Raw genomic sequence first — 24,614 nt, forward strand, 5'->3', positions numbered from 1 at the left:
AGGTTAAATTGTCCTGTGATTAGGCTGGGGTTAAATAGGTGGGTTGCTGGGCAGTGAGCTGGAAGGACTTTTCCATGTGGTATATCTCATAAAAAATATAATAAATAATAATCACCAATTCCTGGCATTACTCTCAGCCGATTCTGTCTCATGGAGCTGTGTGTGTGTGTGTGTGTGTGTGTGTGTGTGTGTGTGTGTGTTGGGGGGGTACATAATTAATGCAATAGTGGATTCAAAGTTCAAAGAAATTTTATTATTAAAGTACATATATATCACCATATACAAACCTGAGATTCATTTTCTTGCGGGTATGCATAGTAAATCAGAGAAATACAATGGAATCTATGAAAGACCTCAGTTTTCTACTCGAAAGATCGCTAATCAATATAAATGCGAATCGCCTGTGAAGGAGAACAATCAGGAAATCACGATTATTTAGAGGAGGAGGAATCCGTTGCGTGTCAAGAGTCCAATCTCGGAGCCTTGAGTACAGAAACCAGAGTGAATGTTTCAATTTATTACCAATGTGTTCTGCACGACCAGGCTGCACCTCGTAAACGAGTCACTATAGGGGATCCCATCGGGCTCACGGTGCTATCCAATATCCAACAGGATTGTGGCCAGTCGACATCAGAGACACAGTTTATCTGGTCCATTAGCTCGTTTCTGTTAATGGGAGCTTACAGTGCAAAATTGTCTGCGATGAACAGTGATTACTCTCCAAAACTACTACATCGCGCTTTAAAGTAAATTAAAGCTGCAACTCCTCCTATCGGAATCTTTTGGGAGCTGACGATCGAGAATCGATTGCACCCACATTACGCGGTCGGATGCACCCTCGTTTCTCTGACCCCGTCGCTCTGTCTCCCCTGTCTCCCCCTCCCCTGACACACGCAAAGACACTATTTTATGATTGGCCAACTCTCGCAGTTTTAATTTGCATTCTGCAGTCCGATTGGTTGGAGGCTTGTGATTGATATTTCTTGCGGCCCGCCCTGGAATTCTCCAGCTCCAGGCTCACGCAGCCGGCAGCCAGCGGAGTGTCTGGCACAGGGTAGTCGTAACAAAATCGTGTATTAAACGGCAGCACGGCATTTGTAAGAATACAGGCGCTAACTCTTTAAAAGATGTAATAATTTTGAATAAAACTAACTTTGGAAGAAGAAAAGAATATAATGTTTTGGCACTTGCAGCAGTGGACAGAAGTTCGGTGAAGCGAGTTAAAGGGTCCGCGAGTTGCACAGAAGGCGGAGTCACAATTTCTGTATACTTTGGTAAAAAGAAACGAAGGGACTGTGCAGATGACAAGTGAACGTTTTCTTTAATCGTCCTCTCACAAGTGACCGGACGGTGAAGTTTGGAGAAGTTCGCTGATTTGGATCATTTAAGAGCCGCAAGCAAAGAGGGCAGCTGCAGACTGATCCTCCGCTTCACAGCTGATCTCCTTCCAGCACGGTGCGCCGCGTTGCAGTCCTGGAACACGCACTCTGCTTTATGTCTTGAAGAAGAGTTGGATAGCACCCCATCCGAGTTGACTTGGCTTGGACTTGTGCTGGCAGTTCCAAACTGCGCGCCTCGCACAATGGCGGGATTGTACAACTCCACATTGAAGACGCTGGAGGATCTGACTCTGGACTCGGGTTATGGGGCAGGGGATTCTTGCAGATCTCTCAGTCTCTCTTCCAGATCGAACTCTCAAGCCTTCCAAGCAGCACACAACAGAGGGAACTGGTGGTATCTTTCTGGTTCCATGAATAGCCGCAATAACAGCTGGGATACGGTCAACACGGTCCTGCCGGAGGACCCGGAGATTAACGATATCTTCTTCAAATGCCCCCGGCTCCCGGAACTGGAGGAGTTCCCATGGACCGACGAGGACATTGGGCAGATTCTGAAGAAAGGAAGACCCGGGGAGTGCGGAAAGCTCTTCTCCCAGGATGCTGTCAGGAGACTGTCATTCTTATTGAGGAGAGCTCTGATCAGGATCTCCAGGGAGGCGCAGCGGCTGAGCGTCGTGCACTGTAAATGCACCAAGTTCGAGGTCCAGAGCGCCATCAGGCTCATCCTGTCCTGGTCCTTGTCCGAAAGCTGTATCTCTGCTTCAGTAAAAGCTCTGTCCCTCTACAACATGAGCGCTGGAGATAGGCTGAGGAAAAGCAAGAGCTCCAGGTACTTACTGCCTTCGGTACTGTTTCCCTGCCGTCGAATAGATATGCTGAGTGTAATTTAAAATGTTGTTCCAGGTGGGCAAGGTTAAATCGTCCAAAGGTGCTGTCAGTTCAAACGTCAGCTCTATATACGTTCACTGCAGGCATTCAAGGATCTGTGTGAAAAGGAAGGCACGTAGATCCCAGTTTCTTACAGTGCCCCATATTTTAAGCTAAATTAGTCACCTCACTGAGGCCACCAGCTGTGTGGATTAGTCCATGGCAGATAAGAGAGATCTTTGCAACTAAGTAGAGGTAAGGAGGATTTTTTTTTTTAGCCAGAGAGTAGTGAATCTGTGGAATGCTGTACCGCAGACAGCTGTGGAGGCCAAGGCTGAGAGTATATTTAAAGCGAAAATTGATAGCTTCATAATTGGTCAGGGCATCAAAGGTTATGGCGAGAAGGTAGGTGTGAGTGGAATCCGGGAATAATCTTGGTGGAATGGCGGAGCAGACTCGATGGGCTGAACGGCCCAACCCAGCCCCCATGTCTCATGGCTCCCGATGTTGACAGGTTTTTTTTGGGGGGGAGAGGAAAGAAGATGATAAAGAGAAACAGTTCACTTGCCTTACACACGAAATCCCTTGCATTGGTGAAGGTTTTACTGTAATCCAAATCACGAACTATACACGCACTAGTTTGACTGATGGAGCTTGACTTTTGATGTTAGTTGCTGTAAGTTTTGATTTTTATTTATGGCTGACTTTGGGGTATTGTTATTTCACTGTAGAATAAAATTGAGTGTTTTCATTTATGAAAAATCTTCAGCTACGAGAAGTGTCAGCTTTGTAAGTTAAAATTGGCAATGATCCCAAATGCAAGTTTATAAATATCTACTACCTTCAGCAAATCCACCACAGTCCCACCATTGATCAGCGCATCCCTCAAGCAAATGGTTTTCCGTCATTAATCTCTTTGAGTCCTGTGGCAAAATGAATGTTAATAGAAATACTGTGTGATTTATGTTTATTTGTGCTGAGCTTTTTTTGAGGAGCGATTTCAAGCATACCATTGTTTTATTTTTAGTTTTCCCTGGTTAAAATTAGAAAAATTCAAACAGTGGTTATTCAAGTAATATCATCTGTGGAACACGTGCAGTTCTAAAGTCATCATTTTATATTATCGCCCATGAAATCATAAAGCACAACTTGGAGGATGAACATTTTTCTGTGCTGTGAATCAATATCAGCCAGGTAGTGGATTAGCATCAATGCAGTAATTGCAAATACGTAGTTACCCCCTTTTTTTTTGCAACGCAAACAAATTCACTGACTCCCCAATATTATGAAGTTTTTTTGGTCCCATTAATTCTATGCCACTGGACAATATCAATAGAAGTGGCAAAGGACTGAAATAATAATAAGGGAGATGCTTTTTACAAAGCAATAAACTATTATTTACCTAAAATGCTTTGCAATGTGATATTGTTTAAAATGATCAAGGCTTCTAATTTATGACATTTTGAATGAAAACATTGTGCAGAGGAACGTTTTCAGATTCTCCAGCAACTCAACATGAGATATCCATATTGCCACAGTTAGCTTCTGTTACAACGTTGTTATAATTATATGTGCAGTCTGTGGCATAACTATCAACAAGACTGAAAATGTTTCTGTTTTTATTTAATGGCAATAAAATATTTTGCTTTCCATTTCTTAAGGAGCTTTCTCAGAGTCAATTTCCATTTCTGAAACAGACATTAAATAGTTTGTTACAACAAGTTAAGTTTATTGCTTAACAAAGATGAAATCCCATGGCGTTACAGGAAAGATATTGGCATGGACAGAGGAGCGGCTGACAGGCAGGAGGTAGTGAGTGGGAATAAAAGGGGCCATTTCTGGTTGGCTGCCAGTGACTAGTGGTGTTCCTCAGGTTAGTATTGGGACTGCTACTTTTCACATTGTCAATGATTTAGATAATGGAATTCTCGGCTTTGTGGCAAAGTTTGTGGATGATATAAAGATAGGTGGAGGGGCAGGTGGTGCTGAGGAAGCAATGCGATTGCAGCAGGACCTAGACAAATTGGAAGAATTGGCAGAAAAAAAAATGGCAGATGGAATACCGTGTTGGGAAATGTATGATATTGCATTTTGGTAAAAGAAACAATTATCTAAATAGGGAGATAGTTCAAACATCAGAGGTGCAGAGGGACTTGAGAGTCCTCGTGCAAGACTCCCAGAAGGTTAATTTATAGGTTGAGTCTGTGGTAAAGAAGACAAATGCAATGTTGGCATTTATTTCAAGGGGAATAGAACTTAAAAGTAAGGGGATAATACCGAGCCTTTGTAAGACACGAGTCAGGCTCCAACTGGACAATTGTCAACAGTTTTGGGCCCCATATCTCAGAAAGGATGTATTGTCATTGGAGAGAGTCCAGAGGAGGTTCATGAGGATGATTCTGGGAATGAAGAGGTTAACGTATAAGGAGCATTTGACAGCTTTGGGGCCTCTACTCACTGGAATTTAGAAGAATGAAGGGGGATCTAATTGAAACCAACCAAATGTTGAAAAGACAAGATAAGGTGGATGTGGAGAGGATGTTTCGTTTCCAGAACTAGAGGGCACAGCATCAAAATTAAGGGGCGACCTTTTAGAACAGTAGTAAGGAGGAATTTTATTTTAGCCAGAGAGTGCTAATCTGTGGAATGCTGTGCCATGGACTGTGGTGGAGGCCAAGTCTGTGGGTCAGGGCATCACAGAACATGGCGAGAAGGCAGGTGTATGGGGTTGAGTGGGGTCCATGATCAGCCATGTTGGAATGGCGGAGCAGACTCGATGGGCTGAATGGCCTAATTCTTTTCCTATGTCTTGTGGTCTAATAATACAGCAAATTGTGGAAATGGCTGTGCTGGATCACCAACGTGGAGCAATTTTAGGTTGTGTTTTCTGAGAGAAAAATAATTTAAATCTTTCAGTTAGGTCACAGAGAGAGGAAACTATAATCTTTTTAATTTGGGATAGTTACAGACTCACCCCCTTAACTATGGAAGGACAATATTGAGACTTGCATTGCAACAGGAATAGGCCACTTGCTCTCCGTGATCTACCCAGACAGGAGATTCTTGGAGCAACTTTTATCCTGTTCTCCTTTTAATGCAAAAGCAGTGATCACTTATTTCTAATTACGTTTCGTAAAGCTTGAAATGTTTTCTGATATTCATCCTGAAAGGCCTGATTCCAGATTTTGGACTCTTCAGCAGGTGGAAATGATTCCCTTCTACCACATCTTGAAGGCATAGTTAAACATTTCACTGTTCTAAATTCAGGAGAACATAACCCTAGTTTGTGCAGTACTGTACATCCAAAGTAATATAAACCTGAGACCTGTAATGATTCTGGTAAATCTATGCATCAAAGCCATTATTAAATTTCCCAGTTAAATAAAGCTGCAGATGCTGGAAATCCGAAATAAAAATTGAAGATTGCAGAAATACTTAGTGGTCCAGGCAGCATCTGTGGAAGGGGAAAGATAGTTAATGTTCCAGATGAAAGACCTTGCGGTGCTCAGTGCTTCCAATGGGTATTCACAGTGTGATCCAACTAGAGCGTTGTATAGCTGCAGCATAACTTTTCATCCTTCTACCGAAGCCCTCTGTATGTCATGGTCTGCATTTTGTTAGTACCTTTGATTATTTTCTGTAGCTAAATATGAGCCCCAAAACCATTTGGAGTCTTTCATTGTGTCCAGTTTTTCAATGTTTGGAAGGTAATTTAGATATTTTAAGTGGATGACACCATATTTTCCAACATTCACAGAAGAAGAAGTGGAAGACACAGGTTTTGAAGTTTGTTGATTAATACCGAGGGAATGATGCTCCTGAAGAAGAGTCTTGGCCTGTGACGTCAACTGTTGACTCTTTTCCATAGACGCTGCCTGGCCTGCTGAGTTCCTGCAGCATTTTGTGTGTGTTGCTGTTGAATGTTGAGCTGTAATCAGTAAACAGCAGCCTAACATGGGTATTGCTGCTGTCCAAGTAGTCCAAGGCCGAGTGGAGAGCCTTTGGGATCGCATCGCTCTAGAGCCGTTGTGGTAAGAGGCAAATTACTGCGGGTCCAGGTGCTTGTTCAAGCCAGAGTTAATTGTAGCCATGACCAACTTCTCAAAACACTTCATCACATTATCAGTGAGTGCTATTGGGTGATAGTCATTGAAGCAGCTTGTAGAAGTTGTGGTAAGTCAAGGGTCAACATAATATCCAGGCAATGATAGGCTGCAGCTGGTGCAGATGGCCCAGACAAGACAGGTCTTTGAAGAGCATAGCCTCCCTTGGCATTCCAGGGGTCTGGAGATGAGATGAGCAATCCAGGGTGCGCACACCAAATAAGGGACAATTGCTTACTAACTCCATCGTATCAATGGTGGTCAGTTTCTACATTGACCTGTTTTGTGAATGGTGATTGTTCTTGCAGGTAAGGAATTCAAACATGCATAATTTACCAAATGGTTAAAATCTGTAACTGTTCGCAAATTCTGTATAAAAATGACATTTCTCTGTTCAGAATTCAGAGCAGTGTGGTGACAGGGGCCATGTTGTTCTCTTTGGGCACATGTAAAATAATGTATGACTGAGCAGTAAGTGTGTGTGTTCCGAGTCCAGGTATCAGTGATGACAAGCTCGCCCTTCTCTTCTTGGGCATCTTAATGTCCATTAGCTCCATTAGCAGTTTCTTGTTTGGTACTTTATTTAAATAGACTTGATAATTTCATTAAATATTTCCCTGTCCACTGCTCGAGTCTCCTATTCTAATAAAAACAGTATTGTCAGTCACGACCTGTCTTGCACAAATCCATGTGGCTTTTCTTTGGATCGAACTGAAAATGTCGAAGAACATGTTCAGTCTATCCTTAATCATAAATCTACTAGTTTTGTGGCAGCTGATGTTGAATCAGTAATTCTCTAGTTCCTCCTTCACACCTTTGCTTAATAGCAGAATGTTGGTCATAGCTCTCCATTCTGAAGGAAGAGCTCCCAAAACAAATGAATTGTACAGATGCAATAATTTCAGTCTTCAGCATACTTGCCTATTTCCTTTAAAACCTAGAATGAGAAACATTAAGCAGTATGGATTTCTCACTGTAGAGTGCAGTTACTTATTTATTATAGTTAATTTGTGGTCTTGGTGAAATGCAAAGTAATCAGTCCTGATATTCACTTCCAGTACTGTTATGCTTCACATCCAAATTAAGCTGTGACTGGAGGGTTGAAGGTGCTAGTGTCTTTCATGTAGCCAATGTGGAATTTAGCAAGACCTTTGACAAGCTTTCCGTGTCACAGGCTGCTCAGGGTGTGAAAGGCTGGAGATTCAGTAAAGGATAATGGCTCGTGGGCGTTTTTGCGATTGGAAATCTGTTGCCAGTGCTTTCCCTCTTGGTATAGTGGGAGCAATAAAGAAGTTTACAGATGATACAAATTTGTTGACAATATTGAGGAAAGTTTCAGAGTCCAGGACAATATAATTGAGTGGAAAAATAGCGAATTGATTTTTTTCCCCCAGAGGTAACATATTTGGTGAGATTCAACAAGATAAGGGCATATGCAATAAACGATGTGAAGTGTTTGTCTACAGATCCTCAAATGTAGTGGGACCAGTAAGTGGTTTTAAAAGAAAAAACATAGCTGTCTTTATTAGCCGAAGCATTGCATGCAAGGGCAGAGAGTTATGTTGTAACTGTACATAATACTTGTTATGGCCTGTTCGAATACTGCATACCTTTGTACAGAAAAGATGCACTAAACAGGATGCGGAGGAGATTGCAGAGAATTAACAGGAACGGGAAATTGTAGCCTTGAAGATAGATTGGAAAATCCAGGGCTCTTTATTTTGGAAGAGAGAAAATTGAGGGTAAATTTGATCAAGTTACAGAACATAGGATTAAGAGGGGCCTAGATCGTGCAAGTCAGGTGAATTGATTTACCTTACAAGAAAGACGAAAAGGCAGGGGACTAGGACTAGAGAGGAGATGAGGAAACATTTCTACACTCAGTGCAGTGCCCTCCCTGTAAAGGGTTGCAAACTTGGTGCTTGAAGATGGGATTGATAGCTCTTTTGTGACTGGCACAAAAACAATGGGCCAAATGGCCTACTTTATTGTGAGTTATTGATCATTTGATAATTTGAGCAAGGGTCAATATTGAAAAGCTAGATATGTACTTGAAGAAAATTGGCAAGTTTCCAAAATTGAAATTATTTCCAGAAGTTGAGTGATGTGTACCTGATTTTGAGTGATGCTGTCATTAGTTCATGCCGATCAGATTTGGATTGACATGTTATTATCGTTTCTGTCAATGCTTTCAGGTGTGGCCTTACTTTCTCAGTGGGGCACTTCTTTCGATGGATGGTGGACACCAGAGTCTCTGTTCGAGTCCATGAGTATGCCGCTATTTCTTTGGCTGCCTGCATGGAGAGTCTGCTGGAGGAGATTGGGATCAGAGTGGCAGCGGGGCATGGCTCCGAGGGAGGAAGTGGAGGGTTACATGACGGCAGGCAGGAGCTGTCAGCAGAAATGCTGGAGATGTGTATCAACAATGACGCTGAGCTCTGGGGACTCCTGCAGCCGTACGAACATCTTATCTGTGGCAAGAACGCTAATGGTAAGCAGAGACAGGCTGATCAATCTCTTTCTGTAATTGAAGTGTTCAAACTGTTTTATGCTATTTCAGTCCTTCCACTCGCAGTTTTCCTGCCAAACAGTGAAAACAGCAAAATTATAGTAGAACATGTTTTAAAACACCCTGACTTCTACCTCTTTCCCATGAATCTGTGGAAACGCTAAATGACTGCTATTCAATAGAAGAGAGTAACTTCCGTTTTAAAGCATGTATTTTGTACACTACAATGTTTTTGGTTGTGAGGAATATCTGTGATGTTGTGACTGTTCAAGTAGAAAACTCACTCCTGAGTAAATAGTGCTTTTCTTTCAATGTTAATTTTATTTTGAAACCTTTGCCAAAGCATGGTGCAAGGCGTGTAAATTGAACAAAATGGGTAATGTTCGATGATGCACCGATAAGCAGTGCATCACCGCCCATAATCTGTAAAATAATACACGTGTTGAGAGTTGAGGTGTCCAGGCTGTTGCAAAGGAGTGTGTCTATAGAGGGGAAAAAAGAAGCAGTTCAGTTCTGTGTATACTTGGCAGGCAAAGAACATTCTTGAACCATTTCCAACTTGAAATTAAGCTCCAAAGTAATCTACGACAAAATTAAAATTACAGCAAGCGGCACTGCTCTCTAGGGGCATGCACCCTTGCAAGACCCAGAGATGGCATCAGCTGTTGTTGGAATCTTTCTCTGTTGGGAGTTGTGGATCTGAGGATTAGTATTTAATTATTGTTCACAGCCTGAAGTTGTTTTTTTTGGGAAAAAAAGGCTATGGGAGATGTGTGAGTGAAATCTCCACACTGGCAGTGCTGGTACAGTAGGCTGTTCTTTGAAGGAAGAAGTGCACACTTGAGCATCTCTGCTTAAGTGTCAAGTCCATTTAAACCGTTACAGTGCAAAGCCCAGATGGTGTTTTACTGTATGAGAAGTGATAAAAGGAATTACAGATTTAATAAAGGAATATAAATTTTAAACTTATAATATGGTGATATAATATGAAACATTGCAATGTAAACATTTGATTTAAATTAATCGAGTACTCCGGGTCATATGGTGCTCCTAATGTCCTGAAACGTCCAAGCAGATTATTTATCAAAGCCATATAAAAAGATCATATTTCACAGTATGGAGAAGAACACAATGGGATTTTTATATTGTAAAATATTTGTGCTCTGAAACAGAATACAGATTAAGGGGATTGTAATAAATCATTCTGTTTAATATAATAAATTATTGCTGTACACTAAAGGTAAAACAAAATTGCACTTTTGATATATTTGCTGTACGTTATTCAGGAGTAGACAAGCTGCTGTGGTTCTCATGGGATCAGTATTTTTTTTCTCTTTTGGAATTTTGAAGCTGATTAAAGCCATGGTGTTCCTTATTTAATGATTTATGCCACATTAGTCTTAGATATGTAAATTCAGCCGGGCAGTGAGTTGCTGCTCGTTTTGAATAGGGGACAAAAGCAAATGGATTGCTATACTAACGTAGTTAAGACTTTCCACAGGAAAAGTGATGACTGAGAATTTCAAAGATGTGATTCTAATCATTACAGAATTTCATCTCTTTTTTTCAAACAACAGTAACTGCTGCGTTTTGGCCTGCATCTGATAAAATGGGTTAAATAATTCGCTGGAATTTTCTCCAATTTCTTCCATAAAACATGGCAGTGAAATTCCATCCTTTGTTACCACAGACTGTGGGGTTGTTGAAATATTTCTGCTAATCGGGACTTGATCTTGTTGCAGTTTAAACCGATTTGCTTACACTATCAAGCATAGATCAAGAGAAAAATGTTGTAATGAGGTTTGTGAAATTGCCATTAACTTTAAAAGGTTTAGCCATGGTGTTACTTCACTTGACTTATTTTGCCTTTAGAAGTCTCTTGCTATGTATTTTTTTTAAATCAACTAAGTGAACTGAAGTATTGGAAATGCCATTGAAATTTAGTTCAAGTACCCACATGAGGGATTTCAAAACATCAACTATTTGCCCAATATTCAAACTTCCTCCCAGATAATGTAAACTGTGGTTACTTAAGATTTAATAAAAACTCATATGCTAATGATTATTTTACTGGTTGTAGAAACCACTGACAATAAATGCAGATATTTTTGGCAATTTTTCTATTACTCAGCCAAAAGGATAAATCAAACGCACTGCAGTTTGATGTTATCACATTAATTGAAAGGTGAAAGACAACTTGTACTGTAAAATGATTCTGAGAGAAGTCATGCTGAAAAATTCACATTCTTAGTCATTGAGAGAGTCGACATGGAAACGCCCTTTAGCTCATCAATGACATTTTTACACTAAGGCTATCCTAACCTATTTTATTCTCCTTGCCGAAGGGTTTCGGCTGAAAATGTTGACTGTACTTTTTTTAATAGCTGCTGTCTGGCCTGCTGAGTTCCTCCAGCATTTTGAGTGTGTTGTTTGGATTTCCAGCATTGGCAGATTTTCTCTTTTTTTTGTAGTTTAGGAAGATGTCTTGATTGGTTACCAATGGATGAATTGTACTGAGTGGTCAGTTTCTGGCTGTGTAACTCTAAATATGGACTTAAAAGGATGATTTCTTTTTGACAGAACCTTGTTCAGTAAATTTGTTTTTGGGAATAGTACAGAGTTGCATTGGTTATGACGATAACATTTATGTTTGAGAAGGCAGATGGTTTGTTATTCTGTCAGATATACACATAGGTGCATTGTTTTCCATTGTAACTACCAGCATAAAAATAAAACCCATAACGAGTAAATAGTTTTATTGTAGGAAGGAGTGATCAAAATTACGTTTAATATGTACCATCATTTACTTGATGTTGCTGCCCCTAACTCTTTGGTCTTGGGTTTGCATATAGTCCATGAAAATATAACATTGGGAAAAAGATACATAGCAGTTCCACATTTCTCCAATGTGTTAACCGGAAGGCCAGTTTCTATTCTTTGCTAAATTTAAAAGATCCCTCGGCAATTTTCTAAAAAGAACAGGTTTGTTGTTCATTCCCCCCACCCTCTCTGGCTATCTATCCCATAAGATGATGATGGTTCCTTTCAGTCAGTTAGTGGGGTGGTACCCCACACCTCAGAAAGGAGCAGCGCGTACATGAGTGGATTTTAGTTGAGTAGTGGGTTTGGACAGGTCCAGACCTACCCTCTCGACATCCCCTCCTGGATCCAGTGGCATGGTGGGGTCTAAGACGGCTGGGGGAAGTTCTGTTGCAGTGAATGGCCAGACCAAGCTTTGATGCGAGGAATGCCTTTTCCGCACTTCACGGCACATGGTTGCTGTATGGCCGATGACCCTATGAGAGGGTTCACCTGCCCTTTGACAGGTCTTGTTTTTCGTCCTGCAGGGTGTCTAGCCACCCTCCTCACCAGGCAAGCCTGGTGGGGGAGCCGGTTTAGTCGCCGACCACCCGACCATGCGACAGGTAGTACTGGGTTACATGGTACCAGTAGCACTCAGGCGAGTGACCTGTTGTTCATATTTATCACTTAACTAGCATTGCTTTAAAAAAAACACACTAGATTATCTGGTTATCATTCTATTGCTGTTCATTGAACCTTATCTTAAAATTAGCTACCGCATTTGTGAAATTACTGTTAAGTTATTCACAATCAACCAAAAAGCTTAAAAACACTTTCTTTGCATGTTTGCTTTACAGAAGTGGCATTAATTTGCTGTAATGGTGATTTAACAACTGAACAAAGTTGGTTTAATCAATTTAAGCACCACCTCAAAGTGGAAAAGCAACAAAATAGTGCAAATACTGGTCATTCCGTAAAATTGTACTTTTCTTAAAATAGTCAAAAGAATTATTTGCTCCCATGTAGATCAGATTATCAAAGCGTACGCTATTGGGTACATCTGAATGGTAGAGTGTTGAGAAAAGCATCAGTTGTTCTGTCATCACTTTGGGTTTGATGCTAATAGGACTGTAGTTGTATCCCAGATTAAAAATTCTTTCTATAGTGATAAAAGTTCACAAGTTGAATTTCTCCCCAATGGTTTGTGCTGGTACACAACAAAGGATTAGCTTTCACGGGTATCATTCTGTTTCTTTTAAATGAACTGAAACTTGATTTTGAGTTTAAAGTTAATGAATTGCCATATTACAGGGGATGAAATGATTCTTTCTGTCGTTGAAGACTACACTGGGTATAATACATCTCGTTCATCGTGCTCAATCCATGAAAAACATCGGGTTGACAAATGGAATAATTGAAGCAAAAACTGATAATCAAGTTTGTTGTTACAAATAACACGGTTCCTAGAATGTATCGCTGTGAGTGAATGTAAGCCTCAGAAAAGTAGCATCCATTATTAAGGACCCCCATCACACAGGGCATGCCTTCTCATTGCTACTGTTAGGTAGGTGGTACAGAAGCCCGAAGGCACACGCTCAGTGATTCAGGAACAGCTTCTTTCCCTCTGCCATCCAATTTCTAAGTGGACATTAAACCCAGGAACACTACCTTACTTTTTAAAAATACATATATTATTTCCATTTTTTAAATCTATTTAATATACATATATATACTTGTGGTAATTGATTTATTTTTTTTCTTTCTGTATTATCATGTATTGCATTGAACTGCTGCTGCTAAGTTAACGAAGTTCACAATACATGCTGGTGATAACAATGCAAACCAGAATATTTTAAAGTAAAATAAAACACAAAAGAGTATTACATTAGCTGATGCTACATATTAGACCTATTCTATGATTTATGTAAATGGTTGAGATATTTAAGATTTAAACTAATTTCGCTAAGTCAATTAAGATAGATTTGAGAGTTCTGCTTCCAGTCATTATAATAACCCATAAATCATGATCATTTTGAAGTATTCTCGATATTTCCTCCTTAGAAGTAGCAATGACAATAACTCATATCTGTTTATTGTAGAAAAATGTCCTGCATTATCAAATTAATTTGATGTTGACTGACACAGCCGAAGATGCTGATAACAGGAGGGGCGATGAGTTTGGTCTCCCCATCACACCTACCCCAACCCCCATGTTGTAGTGTACAATGTAAGGCAGTGGACCTTCTTGCAACTTGGTCAACTTTTTTTTATTTGTCCTCAAATTTCTAAACCACTTTTGTTTATAGCCTAATTGAAACAGTAGTGAAAATACTAACAGTGAGATTTCCATGTTGGTTTAGGATCATTCTTCTAGCAGCGTCTCAAGCATATTAAACCTTCAGGACTGATTGTGGAATTTGTTGAAGCTTGGGATCTGGTCTGTATTCTCTGTTTTTTTTTAAAGAAAATGAAATGGAAGCTTTTCGTAATTAAAAGGCATAATGTAAGAAGGATATAATGCAGAATGGAAGCTGATTTGAAGTAACTTCCATTTGTGAACCATGTGCAGCCAAGGTTAGGAATAGTAAAGCTAATCTGTATCCACATTTTTTTCCACATTGTTCCTCAAGTGCTTCCTTTTCGGATCGAGCAGAGGGAATTGCTCACAGCTGCCGTTCACTGGACAAACACCTTGCTTGCATACAATTTCAGTTGAGGGAGCAATAAAAGTGAAGTTGTTTGATCTAAACATCAGTTGATCCATTAAAGTATTATTTTGAGAAATTGCTGGTAGGACTGAGAATTGTTATGCTTCATTATGCCTCACAAATGAGTCTTCAACTTTGCCTACTCAAACAGCACTCTTCCTCCCTTTCTGTTTATTTTTCTGTAACTGAACTGTATTTCCTACCATGTTTTTGGTCACGTTCTCTTTCTCCTGCTTCCCCATATCTCCATCCTAGTCCCAGTGAAGTATCTTGAAATATTACGTAAATGCAAGGTGGGTTTTGTTGACTCTGACGCACAGCAGCAAACGGTTTCTGAAAGCTAAACCTCCAGTAAGAAGGCTTTTGGTTGACAATTCTGTGAAAATTTCAATTTCATTGTTAACCCATACAGATGTTTGCTGCAAAATGAAAGCTTAATGTGCAAGAGCACTTGCATTTTTTTATCCCGTGAGAAGGGAAATCCGAGGTTGAGTATTGTCTTGTGCTGAATTGGCATTTGTGGTCAAACCCACAAATTGTTTTGCACCATTGGCTTGTGGGGAAATCTTGACCAATCTTCCCAGGGACTCTGGTCCAAAGCGGTCAACCTTTTCCTTGGTGGAGTGTGAGAGGACAGGAGTTGGCTCCATTCTAATGTTCTCTTTCCGTAGCTGAAAGGCATACTGACTTTGTCCATTAACAAAACCAATAATAAATTCTTATTCCATGCAGCAGCCATTAGTTTTGGTTTAACTTCCAAAGAAAAATAGTACTGCACAATTTTGTAACCAACTGAAGTGGTGGAAATTGTTTTAACTAGGTTTAAATATCACCTTCTGTTGTAATCAAATAAATACAATGTGGGAAACCCCTTTATTTATTGCATGTTTTACATTTTTGCTCTTAGTGATAGATCTGTTTAACAACCATGAAATGTTTTGACTTTGTTCTTATGGAATAAAATGTTGTTGCTGTTAGGGAAAGCACATTCCAGATGGTTTGAAAGCAACAGAGTAAAATCTGGCGAAGATCCCTGCTTTGTGTCATTGCCATTTGAGAGTGATAGCATCTAGGTTTGATGTTTAATTTTATTCATGGAATATTCTGAATTTATTTCATTTCTTGTTTTTTACAAAGATAAGAAGCTGGGTATGCAATTTTCAGATTTCTGAGGATGGAGTGTCCAGTGCTCATGATGTTTCCATTATTTTCTATTGGAATAGATAATGATAATTTGTTTATTTTCCTTCCAGCTACAGGTGAGGCCAATTCCAAGTAATGGATCATTAGTTTCCTAATGCTTTACAGTATATAAAAATGTTCAATTTAATTACCATACAGGAGATAAGATTTTAGTGACGGGAACAAAATACACAGAAGCTGGAAAGCTGAAACAAAGTAGAAAATGCTGGAAAGAGTCAACATGTTGGGGCGAGTCTGTGGAGAGAGGAACAGAGTCAACATTTCCAGTCACAGACTCTTCATCAGAACTCAGAATGAGCAGCGAGTGAGCGTGGATAAGTTGCATAGAAGGGTTGGGGAGGGGGAGCAAAAAAAATGGGGGGAAGTGTCTGTAATGGGGCACAAACCAAGGGTAACTGCAAACCCGGTAGTGAGGGGCAAAAAAGAAATTAAAAAGTAGAAATTGAAACTAAAATATTCAGAGTGGGGATGGGGAGAGGAAATCCATTTGACTGAAATTGTTGAATTTGACGTTGATTCTTGTGATTTTCAACAGGCCCAGAGATAGATGGATGTTGTTGCAGCTGTGTAGGTCAAATGCATAGAGGTTAAAGGGGAAGAAGAGTTAAAGTGACAGGCTCCCCAAGTTACAGATGAAGCAGTAGGAATCTGCAGAGCCAAAGCTAGACCTTTGTGATATGTAGGGCAATATTAAGGCCTCTTTCCTCAACTTAACCTCTGTTACATTGATTTATTATTGTTGTTCTCTGTACTCGTATAGAACTCCAATTTCATTATCTATGTTGCCAATTGCTACCCTACTCTCACCTTTCCCTTTCTCTTGGTGCAGATGGTGCTGGATATTCATGTTTTCATTTCTTCTATTAATTTTATTTCCATCTCTTAACTGCTGGTATATGAAGTAATGGTTACCTGCAGCACTTTGGCCTGCGTCCTGTCTGTATCCTATCTGTTGTGTTCTCTTTACCCCTTGACCTTTCTGCAACTTGAACCCAGTGTGTCTCTTTTTTTTCCCCATAGTTGTGAATGTTTGGAATTTTCCAGAATCTTCCAGAAAAAAAATCCCTCTCGAAAGACAAACACTTGTGTTTAAGCTAATTGTGCTGTTTGAAACTTGCTCCATTTATGCTCTTCTGGTGTGAGTTGGCTTAATGGCCTGGAAATTCTTCATGATGGTCTGGTTCCGTACTGTTGGAATAGGAGATGGAGTGTAAGGTATGCAAGTTTACTGATGATGTGAAAATAGGTGGGGAAGCTGCATTGAGAGTATTTGGGCTCTGCAACACGATATAGGTTGACCGAATGGGCAAAAGGAATGAGCAACATACAGAGGGGTCTAGGTGTTTTTGTGCAAGAAACATAAATAGTAGTTCACAGCTGTAGGATGTAATTGAAAAGGAATATGGAATATTAAATTTTATTTCTTAGAAGTTGGAATTTAAAAGTCCAGGAATTTTATTGAAACATTTAAAATTACAAATGGGCATGGCAGGGTAGCAGTTGAGATGTTCCCTTTGATGGAAATGTTTTGAATGAGGAGGCATGGTAACAAGATTAAAGGGGCATTCATTTAGAAGAAGTGAGGTGCACAGGATTTTATTTTCTTAGAGGATCGTAATGTCTGGAATTCTCTACTTCAGTGAATTCACTGGAGGCTAGATCAGCAGAGATATTTAAAGAGGAATTCTGCTCCTATGTCTTGTGGTCTTAATTGAGGAGCATGAGGATTGGGCACAGAAGAGGAGTTAAGATCTTGCACAGATCGTATTGAATGGCAGGGCAGGCTTGAAACATGAAATAGCTTACTTCCGTTCCCTGTTTTCGTGTGTATGTTCCAGTGTTGTTCTCCTGGTTTTATCAATTTGAGATCTTTATTAAGGTCACAAATCTGAGTACAATATAATTCAAGCTTCTATTTACTTTTCATCCTCATTTCAAAGTCAGTGTGTTAGAAGAAGCTCCACTCATGCCACTCCATGCAGATATGGCCAATTTCCATCACAATCTGGAGTTTTCACTCATTGCATTTGTTTACGCGAAATTCTAAGGGAGCAAAACAAAATTACATTTTACGCAAGGAGTTTGTATGTATGTTTCAACTTAAAGATTGTACATAATCTTTAGTCTAATAGTTCAGTATAGCTTTTAAAACTTGGACTCATTTCAAATCTAGTTATAAACTGCAGTATATTGACATGGTGATTGAAGGTGCTAAGTTTTGTGACTAAACTCATTTCAATTTATCAGTCAAATATTACCAAGTTAACGCTCTTGCGTTTATAAAGGAGTACATACAAAGCTTTTAATTACAAGAGCATTAGGAATAGGAGTAGGCCTTGGAGTTTCCCAGGCCTGTTTTTTCAGACCAAAGATTTACTACAGTCTTTGGTTTCAACTCCATGTTTTTGTTTCCTCTCCAAAAACCTTTGTTCCTCCCTCATTCTCCATATACCTCAGTCTTAATGACGCCATGTCCCATGCGGATTGGGGTAGATCAAACATTCATAACTTACTTGTGTGGAAACATCTTCACGTTATCCAGCCCATCATTTCCCCCATGAACTTTGTGTATCAATGGGGCTAGTATCCATTCTTCTGCACTTCACCTTTCATCAGTGACTAACTCACTCATCCTGGGAATTAATCTACTGCTTTAAAATGCTGCCCAGTTGAGTTGGTTTATGGTGTTTGATTTGCATGTGCTGTAGATTGCAAAGGAAGGGCTGGTTGTAGGTGAGAGGGTGAAAGGTTGCAAAGCAGGTACTATTTGGTGTGCAATTTGCTGATCAGGTCCAAAGCTAAACCTTTATATCGTGTGCCTGTGGTAAACACCATATATATATATGTGTGTGTGTGTGTTGTAACTGGGTTACCTGTCTGGACACGCCCCTCTGCTGACTGCTCCTGTGGCTCCTCCACAGATCCCTGAATAAAGGCGATTGTGTCACTGCTCCTCCCTCAGTCCAGGGCAGATATTCAGCAAGGACGTTAGTCCATTTACTGTTAATAGAAGTCTTTCAGTATTTACTCTACTTCCAGTCTTTTGGAGTAATTGATAGTACACCAATTTTATTAGCAGTAATTTTAAAGCATGGAACACATCCTGAGACCCGACAAGCTAGACCTCGACCCGCACACACCTGAAGCCAGAAACGCTTTTGAGCTCTGGCTGGCCTGCTTCGAATCATACCTGGAGGAGATTGAAGTGACCGAGTCTGCCACGAAGCGCAGAGTTCTCCTCTCCAGGGTCAGTCCACGGGCCTACTCAATGATTAAAGACCAACCGAGCTACGACGGCACGATGGAGCGCCCTCAGAAGACAATACCTGCGGCCGGTAAACACCATCTATGCACGACATCGCTTAGCGATGCGGCAGCAACGGCCCGGAGAGTTGTGCGCTGAGTTCGTCTGGGCCCTACAGACACTCGTGCGGGCCTGCGATTGCCAGGGGCTGAGGGCCGAACAGCATGCAGAGCTCCTAGTAAGAGACGCCTATGTCACGGGGACCAGGTCAGTGTATGTGCGCCAGCGGCTGCTGGAACACGCCGATCTTACCTTACTTCCGGTGATTGAGCTGGCCAACATGCTGGAGGCCGCTCTGCACAACTCTGAGGCTCTCCAGGCACGCGATCTCCCGACGGCCTTGTGGACGCTGCAGACCCCGCAACCTGCTAGCGAATCGACCATGGCTGCTGCCAGTCGCGAGTCCACGAGGTGCTACTTCTTTGGACTCAAGAAGCACCCCCGGAAACGCTGCCCGGCCCGAGAAGCTACCTGCTCCAGCTGCGGAAAGAAGGGCCACTTCACCAAGGCCTCTAAGTCCAAACCACGAGCGGGATCAAGCAGTGCCGCATGCAAGGCATGGGGGTCGCCATCTTGCCTGCACGCCGACCCCATGTGCGAGACATGGGGCCGGCCATCTCGGTCGGCGCCACCTCGCACCGCCTACGACCCACGGGTGCTCACCATGCACCCCACCGCGCTGGACCAAGACAGCGACTCAACTCTGGCCTCCATGACCCTTGACCAAAGTGCTCCCCACCAGCTCACAAGGTCAATGATGGACATCCTGGTGGAGGGGCGCAGGACAAGCTGCCTGTTTGACACGGGCAGCACGGAGAGTTTTATCCACTCGGACACGGTGCAGCATTGTGGACTCATGATATGGCCGGTAAGCCAGAGGGTCACCATGGCTTCCCGGTCACATACAACAGACATCCGGTGTGGGGGGGTTGTGTAGCGACACTAGTGGTGCAGGGCACAGAATATCGAGACTTTACGTTACTGGTTATGTCTCAACTGTGTGCCCCTGTGCTATTGGGGCTCAACTTCCGGAGCCACCTGAAAAGTGTGACAATGGAGTATGACGGGCCCCTCCCACCAATCACTGTTGTAAATCCCCAGTTTTGTAGGGATACGTCACATACCCCGCTACTGACCACACACACACACACACCGACCCGCACATCCCACCCAACACCATGCCAACTGCCACACTACCGACACCACTTGTGGCCTCTCCACCCTCAGGATCCCTCCCCCACCGCTGTTCGCCAACCTGACCCCCGACTGTAAACCCGTGGCAACTAAAAGCAGGAGGTACAGCGCGGGGGACAGAGCTTTCATTAAGTCGGAGGTGCAGCGGCTGCTCAGGGAGGGGGTCATTGAGGCAAACACAAGTCCTTGGAGGGCGCAGGTGGTGGTTGTTCGGAACGGGGAGAAGAATAGGATGGTCGTGGACTATAGCCAGACCATCAATAGGTTCACGCAGCTCGACGCGTACCCTCTACCCCGCATCACGGATATGGTCAATCAGGTAGCACAGTACAAGGTGTACTCGACCATAGACCTAAAATTCGCATACCATCGCTCCCCATCCACCGGGAGGACCGCCCTTACACTGCCTTCGAGGCGGACGGCAGGCTTTATCACTTCCTGCGCGTCCCCTTCGGTGTCATGAATGGTGTATCTGTCTTCCAGAGGGCAATGGACCGGATGGTGGACCAGTGCCAATTGAAGGCCACGTTCCCATATCTGGATAACATCACCATCTGCGGTCACGACCGGCAGGATGACGACAACAGCCTCTAAAAATTTCTCCGAGCGGCCAAAACAAGTGTGTGTTTGGAACCACCCGACTTGCTATCCTTGGGTGTGTCGTAGAGAACAGAGTCATTGGCCCTGAACCCGACCGTATGCGCCCCCTGTTGGAACTCCCTCTTCCCAACACCCTCAGAGCCCTCAAAAGGTGCCTGGGCTTCTTTTCATATTACGCCCAATGGGTCTCTAACTACACAGACAAGGCCCACCCCCTGGTCAAGTCCATCACATTTCCCCTCTCCGCCGAGGCCCGCGCGGCCTTCAGCTGCATAAAAGGGAACATTGCCAAAGCAGCAATGCATGCGGCGGACGAGGCCATTCCCTTCCAAGTAGAGAGCGACGCCTCGGACTTCACGCTGGCTGCTACCCTCAACCATGCGGGAAGACCGGTGGCGTTCTTCTCCCGTACTCTTTCTGGCCCTGAAATTCGGCACTCCACGGTGGCGAAAGAGGCCCAGGTCATAGTGCAAGCTATTAGGCACTGGAGGCACTATCTCGCCGGCAAAAAGTTCACCCTGCTGACTGACCAGGGCTCAGTCGCATTCATGTTTAGTAACCAACAGCGGGGCAATATCAAAAATGATAAAATTCTGAGGTGGAGAATCAAACTCTCCACCTACAACTATGACATCATGTACAGGCCTGGGAAGCTCAATGAGCCCTCCGATGCCCTATCCCAGGGAACGTGCGCCAGCGCGCAGATCAACCGGCTATACACCCTACATGTAGACCTTTGCCACCCGGGGGTCACCCGGCTTTTCCACTTCGTGAAAGCCCGGAACCTGCCTCACTCCCTTGAGGAGATCAGGATGATGACCAGGGACTGCCAAGTCTGCGCAGAGTGCAAACCGCACTTCTACCGACCCGAAAAGGCACCATTCATCAAGGCCACCCACCCCTTTGAGTGACTGAGTGTCGACTTTAAGGGCCCCCTTCCCTCCACCGACCGCAACGTGTACTTTCTTAATGTTATCGACGAGTACTCGCGGTTCCCCTTCGCCATCCCCTGCCCCGACACCACTACCACGTCAGTTATAAATGCACAATCTCTTCACTGTTCGGATACCCATGCTATATCCACAGTGACAGAGGGTCCTCGTTTATGAGTGACGAGCTGCACCAATACCTACTGGCTAAAGGGAATTGCAACCAGTAGGACCACGAGCTATAATCCCCGGGGGAATGGACAGGTAGAGAAGGAGAATGGCACAGTGTGGAAAGCCACACTCTTAGCCCTCAGGTCAAAGGGACTGCTGGTCTCCCGCTGGCAGGAGGTCCTTCCCGAGGCACTCCACTCCATCCGCTCCCTGTTATGCACGGCCACCAATGTCACCCCTCATGAGCGGCTCTTTTCATTTCCCAGAAAGTCAACCACTGGAACCACCCTACCAACTTGGCTGACGTCCCCGGGGCCAGTGCTGCTCCGGAAACATGCGAGGAGCAATAAATACTCCCCAATGGTTGAGAGGGTTCACTTACTTCATGTGAACCCCCAGTATGCCTACGTGGTTTTGTCTGATGGGCGGGAGGACACAGTCTCCATCCGCGACCTGGAGCCCGCAGGGGCAGCGGGCCCCTACCCTGAACACTCCATGGTGACTATTAACCCCGTACCCACCGATATATATACCCACGAGCTACCGCGCAGTCCAAGCCCTACACAGACACCACACGACACTCCCATACCGGGCGCGACGCACACGCACGAGGGGTTACCGACGCCTAACATACTGACACCTCAAGTCAGGCCGGAGCCAGCACAACCGTCATCACCGGTGCAATCACCACCGGTGCTACGTAGATCACAGCGACGGACTCGACCGCCTGATAGACTTAACCTGTAAATATACTTGTTTTAAATATTGTCAGTCACTTCACCCCGCGGGACTCTTTAAGAAACGGAGGGGTGAATGTGGTAAACCATATATATGTTGTAACTGGGTTACCTGTCTGGACACACCCCTCTGCTGACTGCTCCTGTGGCTCCTCCCACAGTCCCCTGAATAAAGGCGATTGTGTCACTGCTCCTCCCACAGTCCAGGACAGACATACAGCATGGACGTGGATCCATTTTACTGTTAATAAAAGCCTTTCAGTATTTACTCTACTTCCAGTCTTTTGAAGTAATTGGTAGTGCATCAGTGCCTTAATGTAATTTTGTTCTGCTTTTTATTTATCATGATAGTCTGTTAACTAGGTAAGTAACCTGGCACTGATGGGAGCATAGCAAATATGTAACAAATAGCACTTCTAGGAAATTGAACACCTCAAGATGGCCAACCAGGCAGTTTAATCCACACTGATGTGTTTGATCTGTCAATGTTATTAGTAGATCTTTTTATATTCTGGCTCCACTTTTTTGTTGAAAAAGCTGGGATTGCACGATGCCAGATTTCATACTGTGGACCACAGCAATATTCTTTTTTTTAACTCTGCGATTAGCTAGCTCTTGGCAAGCATAGAATTCCTCCCTATGTTACAGGATTTTGTTCTAACTCTCCACCTAGCCAGCTAATAAGTAGTCTATCCCTAAACTGGGTTACAAGATTTACTCTATTTTGCTCCTCCTTACCTACAACATCGCCCCCCCCAACCCCACAAATCTTGTTTACTGTTGCATTATGTGGAAGATAGATTGTGTAGTTTATCTCTGTTTACCATTGAAATCTTAATTCCTTGCACTCTGGAATTTAATACAGCAGGAAAATGGAGCCTTGCCATCTCTCACTGGAACCAGTTTACTGATCTTTACACTCCCTCAGTGGACAGCGACTGGGAGTGGGAACTCCTGCCGAGTTGTTTGTTTTCTTCCCCCCGCCTCACCGTTCCAGAACCGCAAAGCCCATTCATAGATGGTCTGCTGTAAACAAAAAGCACGTTTCAGCCTTCCAGGCTCAAATCCTCAAACATTCATGAATGTGCTCTTCATGCCTAAATCAGAACCATTTCCACCTGACAAGCTTTTCTCCTTTCCTCAATGCTGGACATGTCCCAGTATGCCAGATCCACCTCAGCAGTGAATGACACAGTCATAGTACCTCACAATCACAGTACCTTAACTCACCAACATGTGAACATCATATGCTTTTGAGTTTTGCACGGCAGGCTGTGCCCTTTTTTTTGGGAATTGCTTCTGTGAGTAACATCAATCTGTTGCAGGAACGTGTGTGTGTTCGTTTGTTCAAAGTTTTATTATCAATGTGTGTATATACAGTATGTCACCATCTACGACCCTGAGGTTCCTTTTCTTGTGGGCAATCACAGTAAATACAAGAAACACGTGTGGGCACGTGGCCAAGTGGTTAAGGCATTGGACTAGCAACCTGAAGGTCGTGAGGTCGAGCCCCAGCCGAGGCAACGTGTTGTGTCCTTGAGCAAGGCACTTAATCACACATTGCTCTGCGATGACACTGGTGCCAAGCTGCATGGGTCCTAATGCTCTTCCCTTGGACAACATTGGTGTTGTGGAGAGGGGAGACTTGCAGCACAGGCAACTGCTGGCCTTCCATACAACCTTGCCCAGGCTTGCACCCTGGAGAGTGAAGACTTTCCAGGTGCAGAGCCATGGTCTCGCAAGACTAACAGATGCCTTTACTTACAAGAAACACAACAGGGTGGCCAACTGCCAATGTGGAAAAAACCCACAACTGTGCAAATACATGAAGAAAGAGGAAAAAAATAGAAATAATAATAAATAAATAAGCAATAAATATTGAGAACATGAGATGAAGAGTCCTTGAAAATGAGTCCATTTCAAGGAAACAGTTCGGTGATGGAGCAAGTGAAGTTGAGTGATGTTATCCTCTGTGGTTCAGGAGCCTGATGGTTGAGGGGTAATAATTGTTCCTGAACCTGGTGGTGCAGGTCCTGAGGCTCCTGTACCTTCTTTCTGATGGTGGCAGTGAGAAGAAAGAATAGCCTGTATGGTGGGAGGTGTTGATGATGGAAACACAAGGAATTCTGCAGATGCTGGAAATTCAA

At 43.0% G+C, this 24,614-nt stretch overlaps 1 protein-coding gene across 1 annotated transcript in view; it reads left to right on the forward strand.

Moving 5' to 3' along the window:
- Nucleotides 1-982: 982 nt before the first annotated feature.
- The window catches only part of abtb2b (ankyrin repeat and BTB (POZ) domain containing 2b), a 231,970-nt gene continuing 208,338 nt past the window's right edge, over nt 983-24,614 (forward strand). Inside the window, exons 1-2 of the mRNA XM_063061802.1 lie at nt 983-2,169; nt 8,506-8,801. Coding sequence (XP_062917872.1) covers nt 1,583-2,169; nt 8,506-8,801 — 883 coding nt within the window. The 5' untranslated portion in view covers nt 983-1,582. The remainder of the gene's footprint in view (nt 2,170-8,505; nt 8,802-24,614) is intronic.

The sequence above is a fragment of the Mobula hypostoma genome, chromosome 11 (genome assembly GCF_963921235.1).
Source record: "Mobula hypostoma chromosome 11, sMobHyp1.1, whole genome shotgun sequence".
In the NCBI taxonomy this organism is placed as follows: domain Eukaryota; kingdom Metazoa; phylum Chordata; class Chondrichthyes; order Myliobatiformes; family Myliobatidae; genus Mobula; species Mobula hypostoma.